Source organism: Vidua macroura, unplaced genomic scaffold (genome assembly GCF_024509145.1).
Source record: "Vidua macroura isolate BioBank_ID:100142 unplaced genomic scaffold, ASM2450914v1 whyUn_scaffold_213, whole genome shotgun sequence".
Classification (NCBI taxonomy): domain Eukaryota; kingdom Metazoa; phylum Chordata; class Aves; order Passeriformes; family Viduidae; genus Vidua; species Vidua macroura.
Genome location: NW_026530588.1, coordinates 22476 through 35758, shown reverse-complemented (window position 1 = coordinate 35758; position 13283 = coordinate 22476). Strand labels below are relative to the sequence as shown.

The 13283-nt window shown below is 62.3% G+C and overlaps 1 protein-coding gene across 1 annotated transcript; it reads right to left on the bottom strand.

The window, feature by feature from the left end:
• Positions 1 to 975: 975 nt before the first annotated feature.
• On the bottom strand, positions 976 to 12060 carry RBM42 (RNA binding motif protein 42). Its single transcript, XM_053969477.1, is given in 11 exon segments — positions 976 to 1160; positions 3141 to 3335; positions 4426 to 4546; positions 5282 to 5468; positions 6046 to 6203; positions 7203 to 7283; positions 7286 to 7380; positions 8499 to 8564; positions 10312 to 10396; positions 11425 to 11527; positions 11896 to 12060. Coding segments are annotated over 11 exon segments (1344 nt in total). The 5' UTR covers positions 12036 to 12060; the 3' UTR covers positions 976 to 1047.
• Between the last annotated feature and the right edge of the window lie 1223 nt (positions 12061 to 13283).

Below are 13283 nucleotides of genomic sequence, written 5' to 3'. Positions count from 1 at the left end.
CCCAGTACAAACCAGTAACCCCAAACCCCAAACCAGTACAAACCAGTAACCCCAAATCGCCTCCCAGTCCCTCCCAGTAACCCCCAGTTGCCCCCCAGTTCCTCCCAGTTCCCTCCCAGTCCCTCCCAGTTCAATCCCAGTTCCCTCCCAGTAGCCCCAAACCCCAAACCAGTACAAACCAGTAACCCCAAATCCCCTTTTTACCCCCCCAATCCCCTCCCAGTTTGTCCCAGTTTATCCCAGCTCCCTCCCAGTCCCTCCCAGTTCCATCCCAGTCCCTCCCAGTTCCCTCCCAGTTCCTCCCAGTCCCCTCCCAGTTTGTCCCAGTCCCTCCCAGTCACACCCGAGCATCGTGTCCAGCTCTCCGTTCTCCTTTATTGCCGTCCCAGTCCCTCCCAGTTTGTCCCAGTTTGTCCCAGTTCCCTCCCAGTCCCCTCCCAGTTTGTCCCAGTTTATCCCAGTCTCTCCCAGTTCCCTCCCAGTTTATCCCAGTCCCTCCCAGTTTGTCCCAGTTCCTCCCAGTTCCATCCCAGTTCCTCCCAGTCCCTCCCAGTCACACCCGAGCCTCGTGTCCAGCTCTCCGTTCTCCTTTATTGCCATCCCAGTCCCTCCCAGTTTGTCCCAGTTCCCTCCCAGTCCCCTCCCAGTCCCCTCCCAGTTTGTCCCAGTTCCCTCCCAGTCCCCTCCCAGTCCCCTCCCAGTTTGTCCCAGTTCCCTCCCAGTCCCCTCCCAGTCCCCTCCCAGTTTGTCCCAGTTCCCTCCCAGTCCCTCCCAGTTTGTCCCAATCCCGTCCCAGTCCCTCCCAGTTTGTCCCACTTTATCCCAGTCTCTCCCAGTTCCCTCCCAGTTTGTCCCAGTCCCTCCCAGTCACACCCGAGGCTCGTGTCCAGCGCTCCGTTCTCCTTTATTGCCATCCCGCTCCCTCCCAGTCCCTCCCAGTTCCCTCCCAGTCTGTCCCAGTCTGTCCCAGTCCCTCCCAGTTCCCTCCCAGTCTGTCCCAGTCCCTCCCAGTCTGTCCCAGTTTGTCCCAGTCTGTCCCAGTTCGGGTCATCTCAGCCCCAGTTTCTTCTTCTCGCGCTGCTTGCGCCGCACGACCTCCAGGTTGCGATCCTTCCACTGGCTCTTGCGCAGCTTGATGGGCCGGCTGCCCACGTACTTCCCTGCAAACTGGGCTTACTGGGAGCACTGGGAGCACCCAGGGGGGGACTGGGACAAACTGGGGGGACTGGGATGGACTGGGAGTGCCGGCTGCCCACGTACTTCCCTGCAAACTGGGCTTACTGGGAGCACTGGGACGGGCTGGGGGGGGACTGGGACAGACTGGGACAAACTGGGACAGACTGGGATGGACTGGGAGCGCCGGCTGCCCACGTACTTCCCTGCAAACTGGTCTTACTGGGAGCACTGGGAGCACCCAGGGGGGGACTGGGGGGACTGCGGGGGACCCCTGCAAACTGGGCTTACTGGGAGCACTGGGACAGACTGGGGGACACTGGGACGGACTGGGGGGGCACTGGGACAAACTGGGGGGCACTGGGACGGACTGGGGGGGCACTGGGACAGACTGGGAGGGACTGGGAGCACCTCGGGGGGGGCTGGGTGGGGCTGGGGGGAGACTGGGAGGGACTGGGAGGGAACTGGGGGGGGACTGGGAATGAGTGACGGGGACTGGGAAGGGATTGGGAACGACTGGGAGGTTGGGGGGACCCCAAGGTTCCCACGACGTCCCCAATGTCCCCAACCCCCCCCGCTGTCCCCAATCTCCCCAATCCCCCCCAGTGTCCCCTCAGTGTCCCCAATGTCCCAAATGTCCCCAATCCCCCTGATCCCCGTGACGTCCCTGATGTCCCCAATGTCCCCAATCCCCCCAATGTCCCCCCAATGTCCCCTCAGTGTCCCCTCACCGTTCATCTCCTGCATGGCCCTGACATTCCCCCTGATGTCCCCAAACCCCCCAATCCCCCCAATGTCCCCAATGTCCCCGATGTCCCTGATGTCCCCAATCCCCTCGATGTCCCCCGTGTCCCCCCGCTGTCCCCTCACCGTTCATCTCCCGCATGGCCCTGACGTACCCTGATCTCCCCAATCCCCCCGATGTCCCCAATGTCCCCAATCCCCCCGATGTCCCCAATGTCCCCAATCCCCCCAATGTCCCCGATGTCCCCAATCCCCCCGATGTCCCCAATGTCCCCAATCCCCCCAATGTCCCCGATGTCCCCAATCCCCCCAATGTCCCCGATGTCCCCAGTGTCCCCAGTGTCCCCAATCCCCCCAATGTCCCCAATGTCCCCAATCCCCCCAATGTCCCCGATGTCCCAAATGTCCCCAATCCCCCTGATGTCCCCCAATGTCCCCAATGTCCCCAGTGTCCCCAATCCCCCCGATGTCCCCAATGTCCCCAATCCCCCCAATCCCCCCAATGTCCCCAATCCCCCCAATCCCCCCTCAGTGTCCCCAATCCCCCCGATGTCCCCAATGTCCCCAATCCCCCCGATGTCCCCAATGTCCCCAATCCCCCCAATCCCCCCAATGTCCCCAATCCCCCCGCTGTCCCCCCCGATATCCCCCCTCAGTGTCCCCTCACCGTTCATCTCCCGCATGGCCCTGACGTTCCCCAATGTCCCCAATCCCCCCGATGTCCCCAATGTCCCCAATCCCCCCAATGTCCCAAATGTCCCCAATCCCCCCAATGTCCCCTGTGTCCCCAATCCCCCCAATCCCCCCGCTGTCCCCCCCGATGTCCCCCCGCTGTCCCCCTCACCGTTCATCTCCCGCATGGCCCTGACGTTCCCCAATGTCCCCAATCCCCCCCAATGTCCCCGATGTCCCCAGTCCCCCCAATCCCCCCGATGTCCCCAATGTCCCCGCTGTCCCCTCACCGTTCATCTCCCGCATGGCCCTGACGTACCCCAATGTCCCCGATGTCCCCAATCCCCCCGATGTCCCCAATCCCCCCGATGTCCCCAATCCCCCCAATGTCCCCGATGTCCCCAATCCCCCCAATCCCCCCGATGTCCCCAATGTCCCCGCTGTCCCCTCACCGTTCATCTCCCGCATGGCCCTGACGTACCCCAATGTCCCCGATGTCCCCAATCCCCCTGATGTCCCCAATGTCCCCGATGTCCCCGCTGTCCCCTCACCGTTCATCTCCCGCATGGCCCTGACGTAGTCGTTGGGGTCCTTGAAGGACACGAAGCCGTAGCCCTTGGTCTTGCCCGAGCGCTTGTCCCGGATCACCTTGGCCTTGAGGAAGGACGGGAAGCGCCCGAAGGCGCGGCCCAGCGTCTCGTCGTTCACCTCGTTCCCCAGGTCCCCGCAGAAGATGCGGAAATCGTCTGGATTTTGGGGCGAAAAACGGCGGGTTTGGGTCGTTTCGGGGTCGTTGCGCAGTTACGGGGTCATCACGACGTTGTGGGGTCACCACGCAGTTCTGGGGTCGTGGGGAGACCCCAGGGTCGTGATCTAGGCCAGGCTCTTGTCATTGACCTCAATCCCCAGATCTCCCCAGAAAAAGTAGAAATTATCTGAATTTGGGGTGAAAAACGGCGATTTTGGGTCATTTTGGGGGTCATTGTGAAGTTATGGGATCATCACAAAGTTCTGAATTCATGGGGACATCTTGGAGCTGTGACCCAGCCCAGGCTCTTGTCATTGACCTCAGTCCCCAGATCCCGACAGAAAAACCAGGAATTGTCTGGATTTTGGGGCCAAAAACGGCGATTTTGGGTCGTTTCGGGGCCATCGTGTTATTTCCTGGACTACAACTCCCATCATGCCCTGCGGCAGCATTCCCACGCTCCTTAAAACGGTCCCAGTTCCTCCCAGTCCCTCCCAGTGCTCCCAGTCCCCCGAATCCCCTCCCAATCCCCACCCAGTCCCTCCCAGTTTATCCCAGTCCCCTCCCAGTCCCTCCCAGTCCTTCCCAGTCCCTCCCAATTCCCCCCAATCCCCTCCCAGTCCCTCCCAGTGCTCCCAGTCCCCCCCAATCCTTTCCCTGTCCATCCCAGTTCCCTCCCAGTCCCCCCCCAGTCCCTCCCAATTCCCCTCAATCCCCTCCCAATCCCCTCCCAGTGCCCCCCAGTCCCCCCCAGTCCCTCCCAGTGCTCCCAGTCCCTCCCTATCCTCTCCCAGTCCCTCCCAGTGTATCCCAGTCCCCCCAATCCCCTCCCAATCCCCTCCCAGTCCCTCCCAGTCTCTCCCAGTCCCGCCCAGTCCCTCCCAGTTCTTCCCAGTCCCTCCCAGTTCCCCCCCAATCCCCTCCCAGTCCCCTCCCAGTCCCGCCCAGTTTATCCCAGTCCCCCCCAATCCCCCCCAATGCCCTCCCAGTTTATCCCAGTCACTCCCAGTTTATCCCAATCCCCTCCCACTCCCTCCCAGTTTATCCCAGTTCCCCCCCAGTCCCCTCCCAGTGCTCCCAGTCCGTACCAGCGTCCCACTCCAGCAGACTGGGATCCTCCCAGCTGCTCCCGGCCGCCGTGCGGATGCAGCGCTTCAGCCGCTCGCCCCGCCCCTTCCGCTTGTCCTCGGCCGCAGGCTCCGCCCCCACCTGGCCGACAGCCGTCAATCACCCGGGACACGCCCACCACCCCGCCCGGACACGCCCACACTAAAATGAACCCTGGGTTTGTAAGCTCCGCCTACTTTTGGGTAGCCCCCGCCCAGCCTTTACGGGAAGCTGTCAATCATCTGGACACGCCCATCACACAGCGGACACGCCCACCCCGCTCCCAGCCAACCCAAAACCTCCTAAAGTTGGAGCTCCACCCACTTTTGGACAGCCCTGCCCCATCCTAATGGTCACCTGTCAATCAACTGGGACACGCCCACCTGGACAGAATTCCCACTTGTAGGCTCCGCCCCCTTTTGGACAGCCCCGCCTCATTCTAACAGACAGCTGTCAATCACCTGGGCACGCCCATCCAACCGTGGGCACGCCCACTCTGCTTGGGCCCCGCCCACCCAGCAGGAAATGCCACCACCCCTGAGGCTCCGCCCCTTTTCCCACAGCCCCACCCCATCCTGATGGACAGCTGTCAATCACAGGAGCCTGCCTGTGGCCACGCCTACCTCCATTTGGCCACGCCCCATTTTTCTTACCACGCCCTTCCAACCCTGAGGCCACGCCCCAATTCTCAAAGCCCCGCCCCTCCTGAACACCTGCCAATCATTTCTGAATGCCACGCCCATGTCCCCCTCTAGCCCCACCCACACAACCAATTAACCCCGCCCCCTTTGCCCCCACCCACCCCATTCAGGTCCCGCCCCTTTAAGCCCCACCCACCTCTGGCACAGGGAAGGGCGGGGTCCTGTGGGCGTGGCCTGCGCAGCGGGCGTGGCACCGGTGCCATGTGGGCGGGCCCCGGGCGTGGCTCCGGAGGGGGCGTGGCCATGGCCGGGGGTGGAGCCGGGAGGCTGGGACCAATCCGGGGCTCCTCGGGGGGCGGGGCCCGGGGGGGCGGGGTCTCCTCCTGCGGGGGGTGGGGCCAGAAAGGGAGGGGTTAAGGGGGCGGGGCTTCCTGGGGCGTTAAAGGCAGCGCTAAATGGGTGTGGCTAAAGGGGAGGGGCTAAACAGGGTGGGGTTAAAGGGGGTGGAGCTAAATGAGGAACAATTAAAGGGGAGGGGCCAAACAGGGTGGGGTCAAAGTGGGAGGAGCAAAAGCTCAGAGATTAAAGGGGGAGGAGCTAAATTGGGAGGGTCCAAAAGGCAGAGAATAAAGGGGAGGGGCTAAACAGGGTGGAGCTAAACAAGACAAAAGGGAGGGGCCAAACAGGGTGTGGCTAAGGGGGAGGGGCCAAAGGGGTGGGTTGGGGGAGGAGCTAAAAGAGGAGCACTGGAAGTGGGAGGGGCCTGGAGGGGCGTGGCCTCGCGTTGTGGGGAGGGGCCTGGAGGGGGAGGGGGTGAAAGCGGGCGGGGCTTCCTCAGGTGGGGGAGGGGTTAAAGGGGGTGGGGTTAAAAGGGGCGGGGCCACAGGGGGGCGACACTGAGGGGACGTTGGGGACACCGGGGGGGGTCAGGGGGTCACGGGGGGGGGGGGAGGGGCTCACCGGGGCGCGCCGGGGGGGGGTGGGGTACACGGTGGGCGCGGCCTGGATGACGGGCGGGGTCGGTTTGGGGGGGCCCGGGGGGGGGGCCCGGGGGGGCCACTCGGGGTCCCCGCGGCCACCGGGGGGAGGGGGGGCACGGGCGCCCCTCCCCCCCCCGCCTGCGGGGACAAACGGGGTCAGGAGAGGATGGGGGGGAAACATAAAAAAACCCCCAAAATTCTGACCCAAAAAACCCCAAAATTCTGACCCAGAAAAAGCAAAATTCTGACCCAAAAAACCAAAATTCTGACCCAGAAAAATCCAAATTCTGCCCTAAAATATCCCGAAATTCTGCCTCAAAATACCCCAAATTCTGCCCTAAAATATTGCAAAAATACTGACTCAAAAAATATCCCGAAATTCTGCCTCAAAAAACCCCAAATTCTGCCCTAAAATATCCCAAAATTCTGACCCAAAAAAACCCCAAAATTCTGCCTCAAAATACCCCAAATTCTGCCCTAAAATATTGCAAAAAATACTGACTCAAAAACCCCAAAATTCTGCCTCAAAAAACCCCAAATTCCACCCTAAAATATCCCAAAATTCTGCCCCACAAACACAAAACTCTGGATCAAGAAACCCCAGAATTCTGTCCCGAAAATCCCAAATTCTACCCCCCCAAAAAAACCCAAATTCTGCCCAAAATTATCCCCAAATTCCCCTCAAAATGCAGAAAAAAACCTTAAATTTTGTCCCAAAATCAGCCCAAATTCCACCAGTTCCTCCCAGTCCCTCCCAGTCCCCCCCAGTCCCTCCCAGTTCCTCCCAGTCCCTCCCAGTCCCTCCCAATCCCCTCCCAGTCCCTCCCAGTTTATCCCAATTCCCTCCCAATTCCCTCCCAGTTCCCCCCAGTCCCTCCCAGTTCCCTCCCAGTCCCCCCCAGTTCCCTCCCAGTCCCTCCCAGTTCCCCCCCCAGTCCCTCCCAGTTGCTCCCAGTCCCCCCCAGTCCCTCCCAGTCCCTCCCAGTCCCTCCCAGTCCCTCCCAGTCCCTCCCAGTCCCTCCCAGTTCGTCCCAGTCCCTCCCAATTTATCCCAGTTCCCTCCCAGTTCCCCCCAGTCCCTCCCAATCCCCTCCCAGTCCCTCCCAGTCCCCCCCAGTCCCCCCCAGTTGCTCTCACCGGGCCGGCCGCTCTCAGGGCGCCCCCCAGCGGCGCCCCCAGGGGGGTGGGGGGGGGTCTCTGCAGTGGGGGAGGGGCGAGCAGCAGGGGGGGGGGCGGGGGGGGCCCCCAGGGGAGGCCCCACCCCCACCATGGCCCCGGGGGGGGGGGCGCAGGCCCAGGGGACCCCGGGGACCCGCTGGGGACAGCGGGGGGGGACAGCGGGTCAGCGCCGTGCCTCAGTGTCCCCAGAGCGTCCCCAAAGTGTCCCCAAACCCCAAAAACGTCCCCAAAAATGTTCCCAAACCCCCAGAAATGTCCTCAAAATGTCCCCAAAAATGTCCCCAAACCCCCAAAAGTGCCCCTAAAGTGTCCCGAAACCCCCAAAATGTCCCCAAACCCCAAAAACATCCCCAAAAAATGTCCCCAAACCCCCAGAAATGTCCCCAAACCCCAAAAACATCCCCAAAAATGTCCCCAAACCCCCAGAAATGTCCCCAAACCCCAAAAACATCCCCAAAAATGTCCCCAAACCCCCAGAAATGTCCCCAAACCCCAAAAACATCCCCAAAAATGTCCCCAAACCCCCAGAAATGTCCCCAAACCCCAAAAACATCCCCAAAAATGTCCCCAAACCCCCAGAAATGTCCCCAAAGTGTCCCCATACCCCCAAAAATGCCCCCAAACCCCCAGAAATGTCCCCAAACCCCAAAAACATCCCCAAAAATGCCCCCAAACCCCCAGAAATGTCCCCAAAATGTCCCCAAAAAATGTCCCCAAACCCCCAAAAGTGCCCCTAAAGTGTCCCGAAACCCCCAAAATGTCCCCAAACCCCAAAAACATCCCCAAAAATGTCCCCAAACCCCCAGAAATGTCCCCAAACCCCAAAAACATCCCCAAAAATGTCCCCAAACCTCCAGAATGTCCCCAAAGTGTCCCCAAACCCCCAGAAATGTCCCTAAAGTGTCCCCATACCCCCAAAAATGCCCCCAAACCCCCAGAAATGTCCCCAGAATGTCCCCAGTGTCCCCAAACCCACAAAGTGTCCCCAAACCCCCAGAAATGTCCTCAAAATGTCCCCAAAAATGTCCCCAAACCCCCAGAAATGTCCCCAACCCTCCCAATGTCCCCGATGTCCCCAATGTCCCCCCATGTCCCCAATGTCCCCAATATCCCCAATCTTCTGAATGTCCCCTGAATGTCCCCCCATGTTCCCCCAGTGTCCCCAGTATCCCCCCATGTCCCCAGTGTCCCCCCAATGTCCCCCCCAGTGTCCCCCGTGTCCCCAATGTCCCCCCCGTGTCCCCTGTCCCGTACCCGGGCGCTGCAGCACGTGTGGCACGAAGGCCGGGCGCAGGATCGGCGGCCGCTGCGGGGACACGGCTGGGGACAGAGGGGACAACGTTGGGGACACTGGGGACATTGGGGACATTGGGGACACGGCTGGGGACAGAGGGGACAATGTTGGGGACATTGGGGACACTGGGGACATGGCTGGGGACAGAGGGACAGAGGGGACAGAGGGACAGAGGGGACATTGGGGACACTGGGGACACTGCTGGGGACAGAGGGACAGAGGGGACATTGGGGACATTGGGGACACGGCTGGGGACAGAGGGACAGAGGGACAGAGGGACATTGGGGACACTGGGGACATTGGGGACACGGCTGGGGACAGAGGGGACAACGTTGGGGATATTGGGGACATTGGGGACACGGCTGGGACAGAGGGACAGAGGGACAGAGGGACATTGGGGACATTGGGGACACGGCTGGGGACAGAGGGACAGAGGGACAGAGGGACATTGGGGACACTGGGGACATTGGGGACAGAGGGACAGAGGGACATTGGGGACATTGGGGACACGGCTGGGGACAGAGGGACAGAGGGACAGAGGGACATTGGGGACATTGGGGACAGAGGGACAGAGGGACATTGGGGACACTGGGGACATTGGGGACAGAGGGACAGAGGGACAGAGGGACATTGGGGACACTGGGGACATTGGGGACAGAGGGACAGAGGGACATTGGGGACATTGGGGACACGGCTGGGGGACAGAGGGACAGAGGGACAGAGGGACATTGGGGACATTGAGGACACGGCTGGGGACAGAGGGACAGAGGGACAGAGGGACATTGGGGACACTGGGGACATTGGGGACAGAGGGACAGAGGGACATTGGGGACATTGGGGACACGGCTGGGGACAGAGGGACAGAGGGACACTGGGGACATTGGGGACATTGGGGACATTGCTGGGGACATTGGGGACAGAGGGACAGAGGGGACATTGGGGACATGGCTGGGGACAGAGGGACAGAGGGACAGAGGGACATTGGGGACATTGGGGACACTGGGGACATTGGGGACACGGCTGGGGACAGAGGGACAGAGGGACAGAGGGGACATTGGGGACATTGGGGACAGCCAAGGGACAGCGGTGACACTGCTGGGGACAGAGGGACAGAGGGACAGAGGGACATTGGGGACACGGCTGGGGACAGAGGGACAGAGGGACACTGGGGACATTGGGGACATTGGGGACATTGCTGGGGACATTGGGGACAGAGGGACAGAGGGGACATTGGGGACATGGCTGGGGACAGAGGGACAGAGGGACAGAGGGACATTGGGGACATTGGGGACATTGGGGACATTGGGGACATTGGGGACACGGCTGGGGACAGAGGGACAGAGGGACAGAGGGACATTGGGGACATTGGGGACACTGGGGACATTGGGGACACGGCTGGGGACAGAGGGACAGAGGGGACAGAGGGACATTGGGGACATTGGGGACAGAGGGACAGAGGGACATTGGGGACACTGGGGACATTGGGGACAGAGGGACAGAGGGACATTGGGGACATTGGGGACACGGCTGGGGACAGAGGGACAGAGGGGACAGAGGGACATTGGGGACATTGCTGGGGACAGAGGGACAGAGGGACAGAGGGACAGAGGGGACAGAGGGGACAACATTGGGGACATTGGGGACACGGCTGGGGACAGAGGGACAGAGGGACAGAAGGGACAGAGGGGACATTGGGGACACTGGGGACAGCCAGGGGACAGCCAGGGGACACCGGGGGACACGGGGGACACCGGGGACAGCGGTGGCACTGACCTGGCCCCACGAATGGCACCGGGGGTGTCCCCAAGGGGGGGACGGTGGCGGCGGCGGCGGCGCGAGCCTCGAGGGACTGCTGGACCTGGGGACAGAGGGGACAGAGGGGACAATGGGGACATTGGGGACATTGGGGACAGTGAGGGGACATCGGGGACACTGAGGGGACATTGGGGACATTGAGGGGACATTGGGGACATTGAGGGGACATTGGGGACATTGGGGACACTGAGGGGACAATGGGGACATTGGGGACACTGAGGGGACAGTGGGGACATTGGGGACATTGGGGACAGAGGGAACAGTGAGGGGACATCGGGGACACTGACGGGACAGTGAGGGGACAATGGGGACATTGGGGACATTGGGGACACTGAGGGGACATCGGGGACAATGGGGACATTGGGGACAGTGAGGGGACATTGGGGACATTGCAGGGATAGTGAGGGGACATTTGGGGACCCTGGTGACACTCAGGTGACATTTGGGGGACACTCAGGTGACATTTGGGGGACACTCAGGTGACACGCCTGCTGGTAGGCGTTGGTGGCGGATGAGGGGGGTTGGGGACACAGGTGACACTCAGGTGACATTTGGGGACATTTGGGGACACTTGGGGACACCCAGGTGATATTTTGGGGATATTTGGGAACACTTGAGGACACCCAGGTGACACAGGTGACATTTTGGGGACACAGGTAACACTCAGGTGACACTTAGGGACACTGAGGTGACATTTTGGGGATATTTGGGGACACTTAGGGACACCCAGGTGACATTTTGGGGACACAGGTGACACTCAGGTGACATTTGGGGACACTCAGGTGACACAGGTGACATTTTAGGGACATTTGAGGACACTCAGGTGACATTTGGTGACATTTTGGGGACACTCAGGTGACACAGGTGACATTTTGGGGACGCCCAGGTGACATTTTGGGGACATTTTGGGGACATTTTGGGGACACCCAGGTGACATTTTGGGGACATTTTGGGGACATTTTGGGGACGCCCAGGTGACATTTTGGGGACATTTTGGGGACGCCCAGGTGACATTTTGGGGACATTTTGGGGACATTTTGGGGACACCCAGGTGACATTTTGGGGACACACCTGCTGGTAGGTGTTGGTGGCGATGATGGGGCGCAGGACGGGGGGCGGGGCCAGGGGGTCCCCGGGGGCGGGGCCTGGAGCCCCCAGCACCTCCTGCTCGAACCTGCACCAGTACAAACCAGTAAGGACCAGTACAGACCAGTAAGGACCAGTACGGACCAGTACGGACCAGTACGGGCTGGAAACCCCCCAGTGACCCTCCCAGTACCGCCCCAGTGCCCCCCAGTAACCCCAAACCCCGCCCCCGTCACCACGGCAACGCCAGACCCCGCCCCTCCCTCCTTCAGTCCCCGCCCCCGTCACCACGGCAACGCCAGGCCCCGCCATCGCCCCACCAACCTCACCCCCGTTGCCATGGCAGCACTCAGACCACGCCTCTCCCTCAAGCTCCGCCCCCGTTGCCATGGCGGCCGTCAAAGCCACGCCCCCCTCCCGGCCGCCATGACAGCCCCGCCGCTCCCTTCCCCTCACAGCGCCATCTCCGCCTCCATCTCCTTCAGCCGCTCCTCGCCGCTCTTCACCGCGGCCCCGCCCGCTCCCGCCGCCGCTCCGGGCCCGGGCCCGGGCCCCGCCGCCACCACCGCGGCCCCGGGCCCGGCTCCCGCCGCCATCCCCGGCCCCGCCGCTCCGGGAGCCGCCGCCGCCGCCATGGCCGAGACCGCCGCGAGCACTTCCGCCCGCCTGAGGGGCACTTCCGGCGCGGCGCAGTGACCGCCGCTCAGCGCGACAGCATTGAAAAAACGGACGCGGGTTTGGGGCGAAATCGCCGGGAAAAGGACAAAAAGGGCGGCGGAAGGGGCGAGAAGCGCTTTAATGGCGGCGAGGCGGCGCGGAGGCCGCGGGCAGGGCGCGCTCAGCGCTTGAGCACGCTGTACACGTCCCCGCGCACGCCTGCAGCTCCTGGTAGGGCGAGTCCTGCTCCGGGGAGCGGGGCTTGGGCGGGGCTGTGGGCGAAGGGGGCGTGGTCACGGTGGAGACACGCCCCGTGACCCCCAGTGCCCTCCCAGTGACCCCCAGTGACCCCCAAAGCTCCTCCCAGTGACCCCCAGTGACCCCCAAAGCTCCTCCCAGTAACACCCAGTGCTCCCAGTGACCCCCAGTGACTCCCAGTAACGCCCAGTAACCCCCAGTGCCCTCCCAGTGCTCCCAGTGACCCCCAAAGCTCCTCCCAGTGACCCCCAGTGACCCCCAGTGCTCCCAGTGACCCCCAAAGCTCCTCCCAGTAACACCCAGTGCTCCCAGTAACACCCAGTGACCCCCAAAGCTCCTCCCAGTGACCCCCAGTGACCCCCAAAGCTCCTCCCAGTGACCCCCAGTGACCCCCAGTGCTCCCAGTGCCCTCCCAGTGCTCCCAGTGACCCCCAGTGACCCCCAGTGACCCCCAGTGACTCCCAGTGCTCCCAGTAACACCCAGTGCCCTCCCAGTAACCCCCAGTAACCCCCAGTAACCCCCAGTGACACTCAGTACCCCCCCCAGTCACCCCCAGTGCCCTCCCAGTCACCCCCAGTGACTCCCAGTAACTCCCAGTAACCCCCAGTGCTCCCAGTACCCCCCCAGTAACCCCCAGTGCCCTCCCAGTGCTCCAGTGCCCTCCAGTGCCCTCCCAGTCACCCCAGTAACCCCCAGTGACCCCCAAAGCTCCTCCCAGTGACCCCCAGTGCTCCCAGTGACCCCCAGTGACTCCCAGTGTCCTCCCAGTGCTCCCAGTGACCCCAAAGCTCCTCCCAGTGCTCCCAGTGCCCTCCCAGTGCTCCCAGTAACCCCCAGTGCCCTCCCAGTGACCCCCAGTGACTCCCAGTAACGCCCAGTAACCCCCAGTAACGCCCAGTAACCCCCAGTGCCCTCCCAGTGCCCTCCC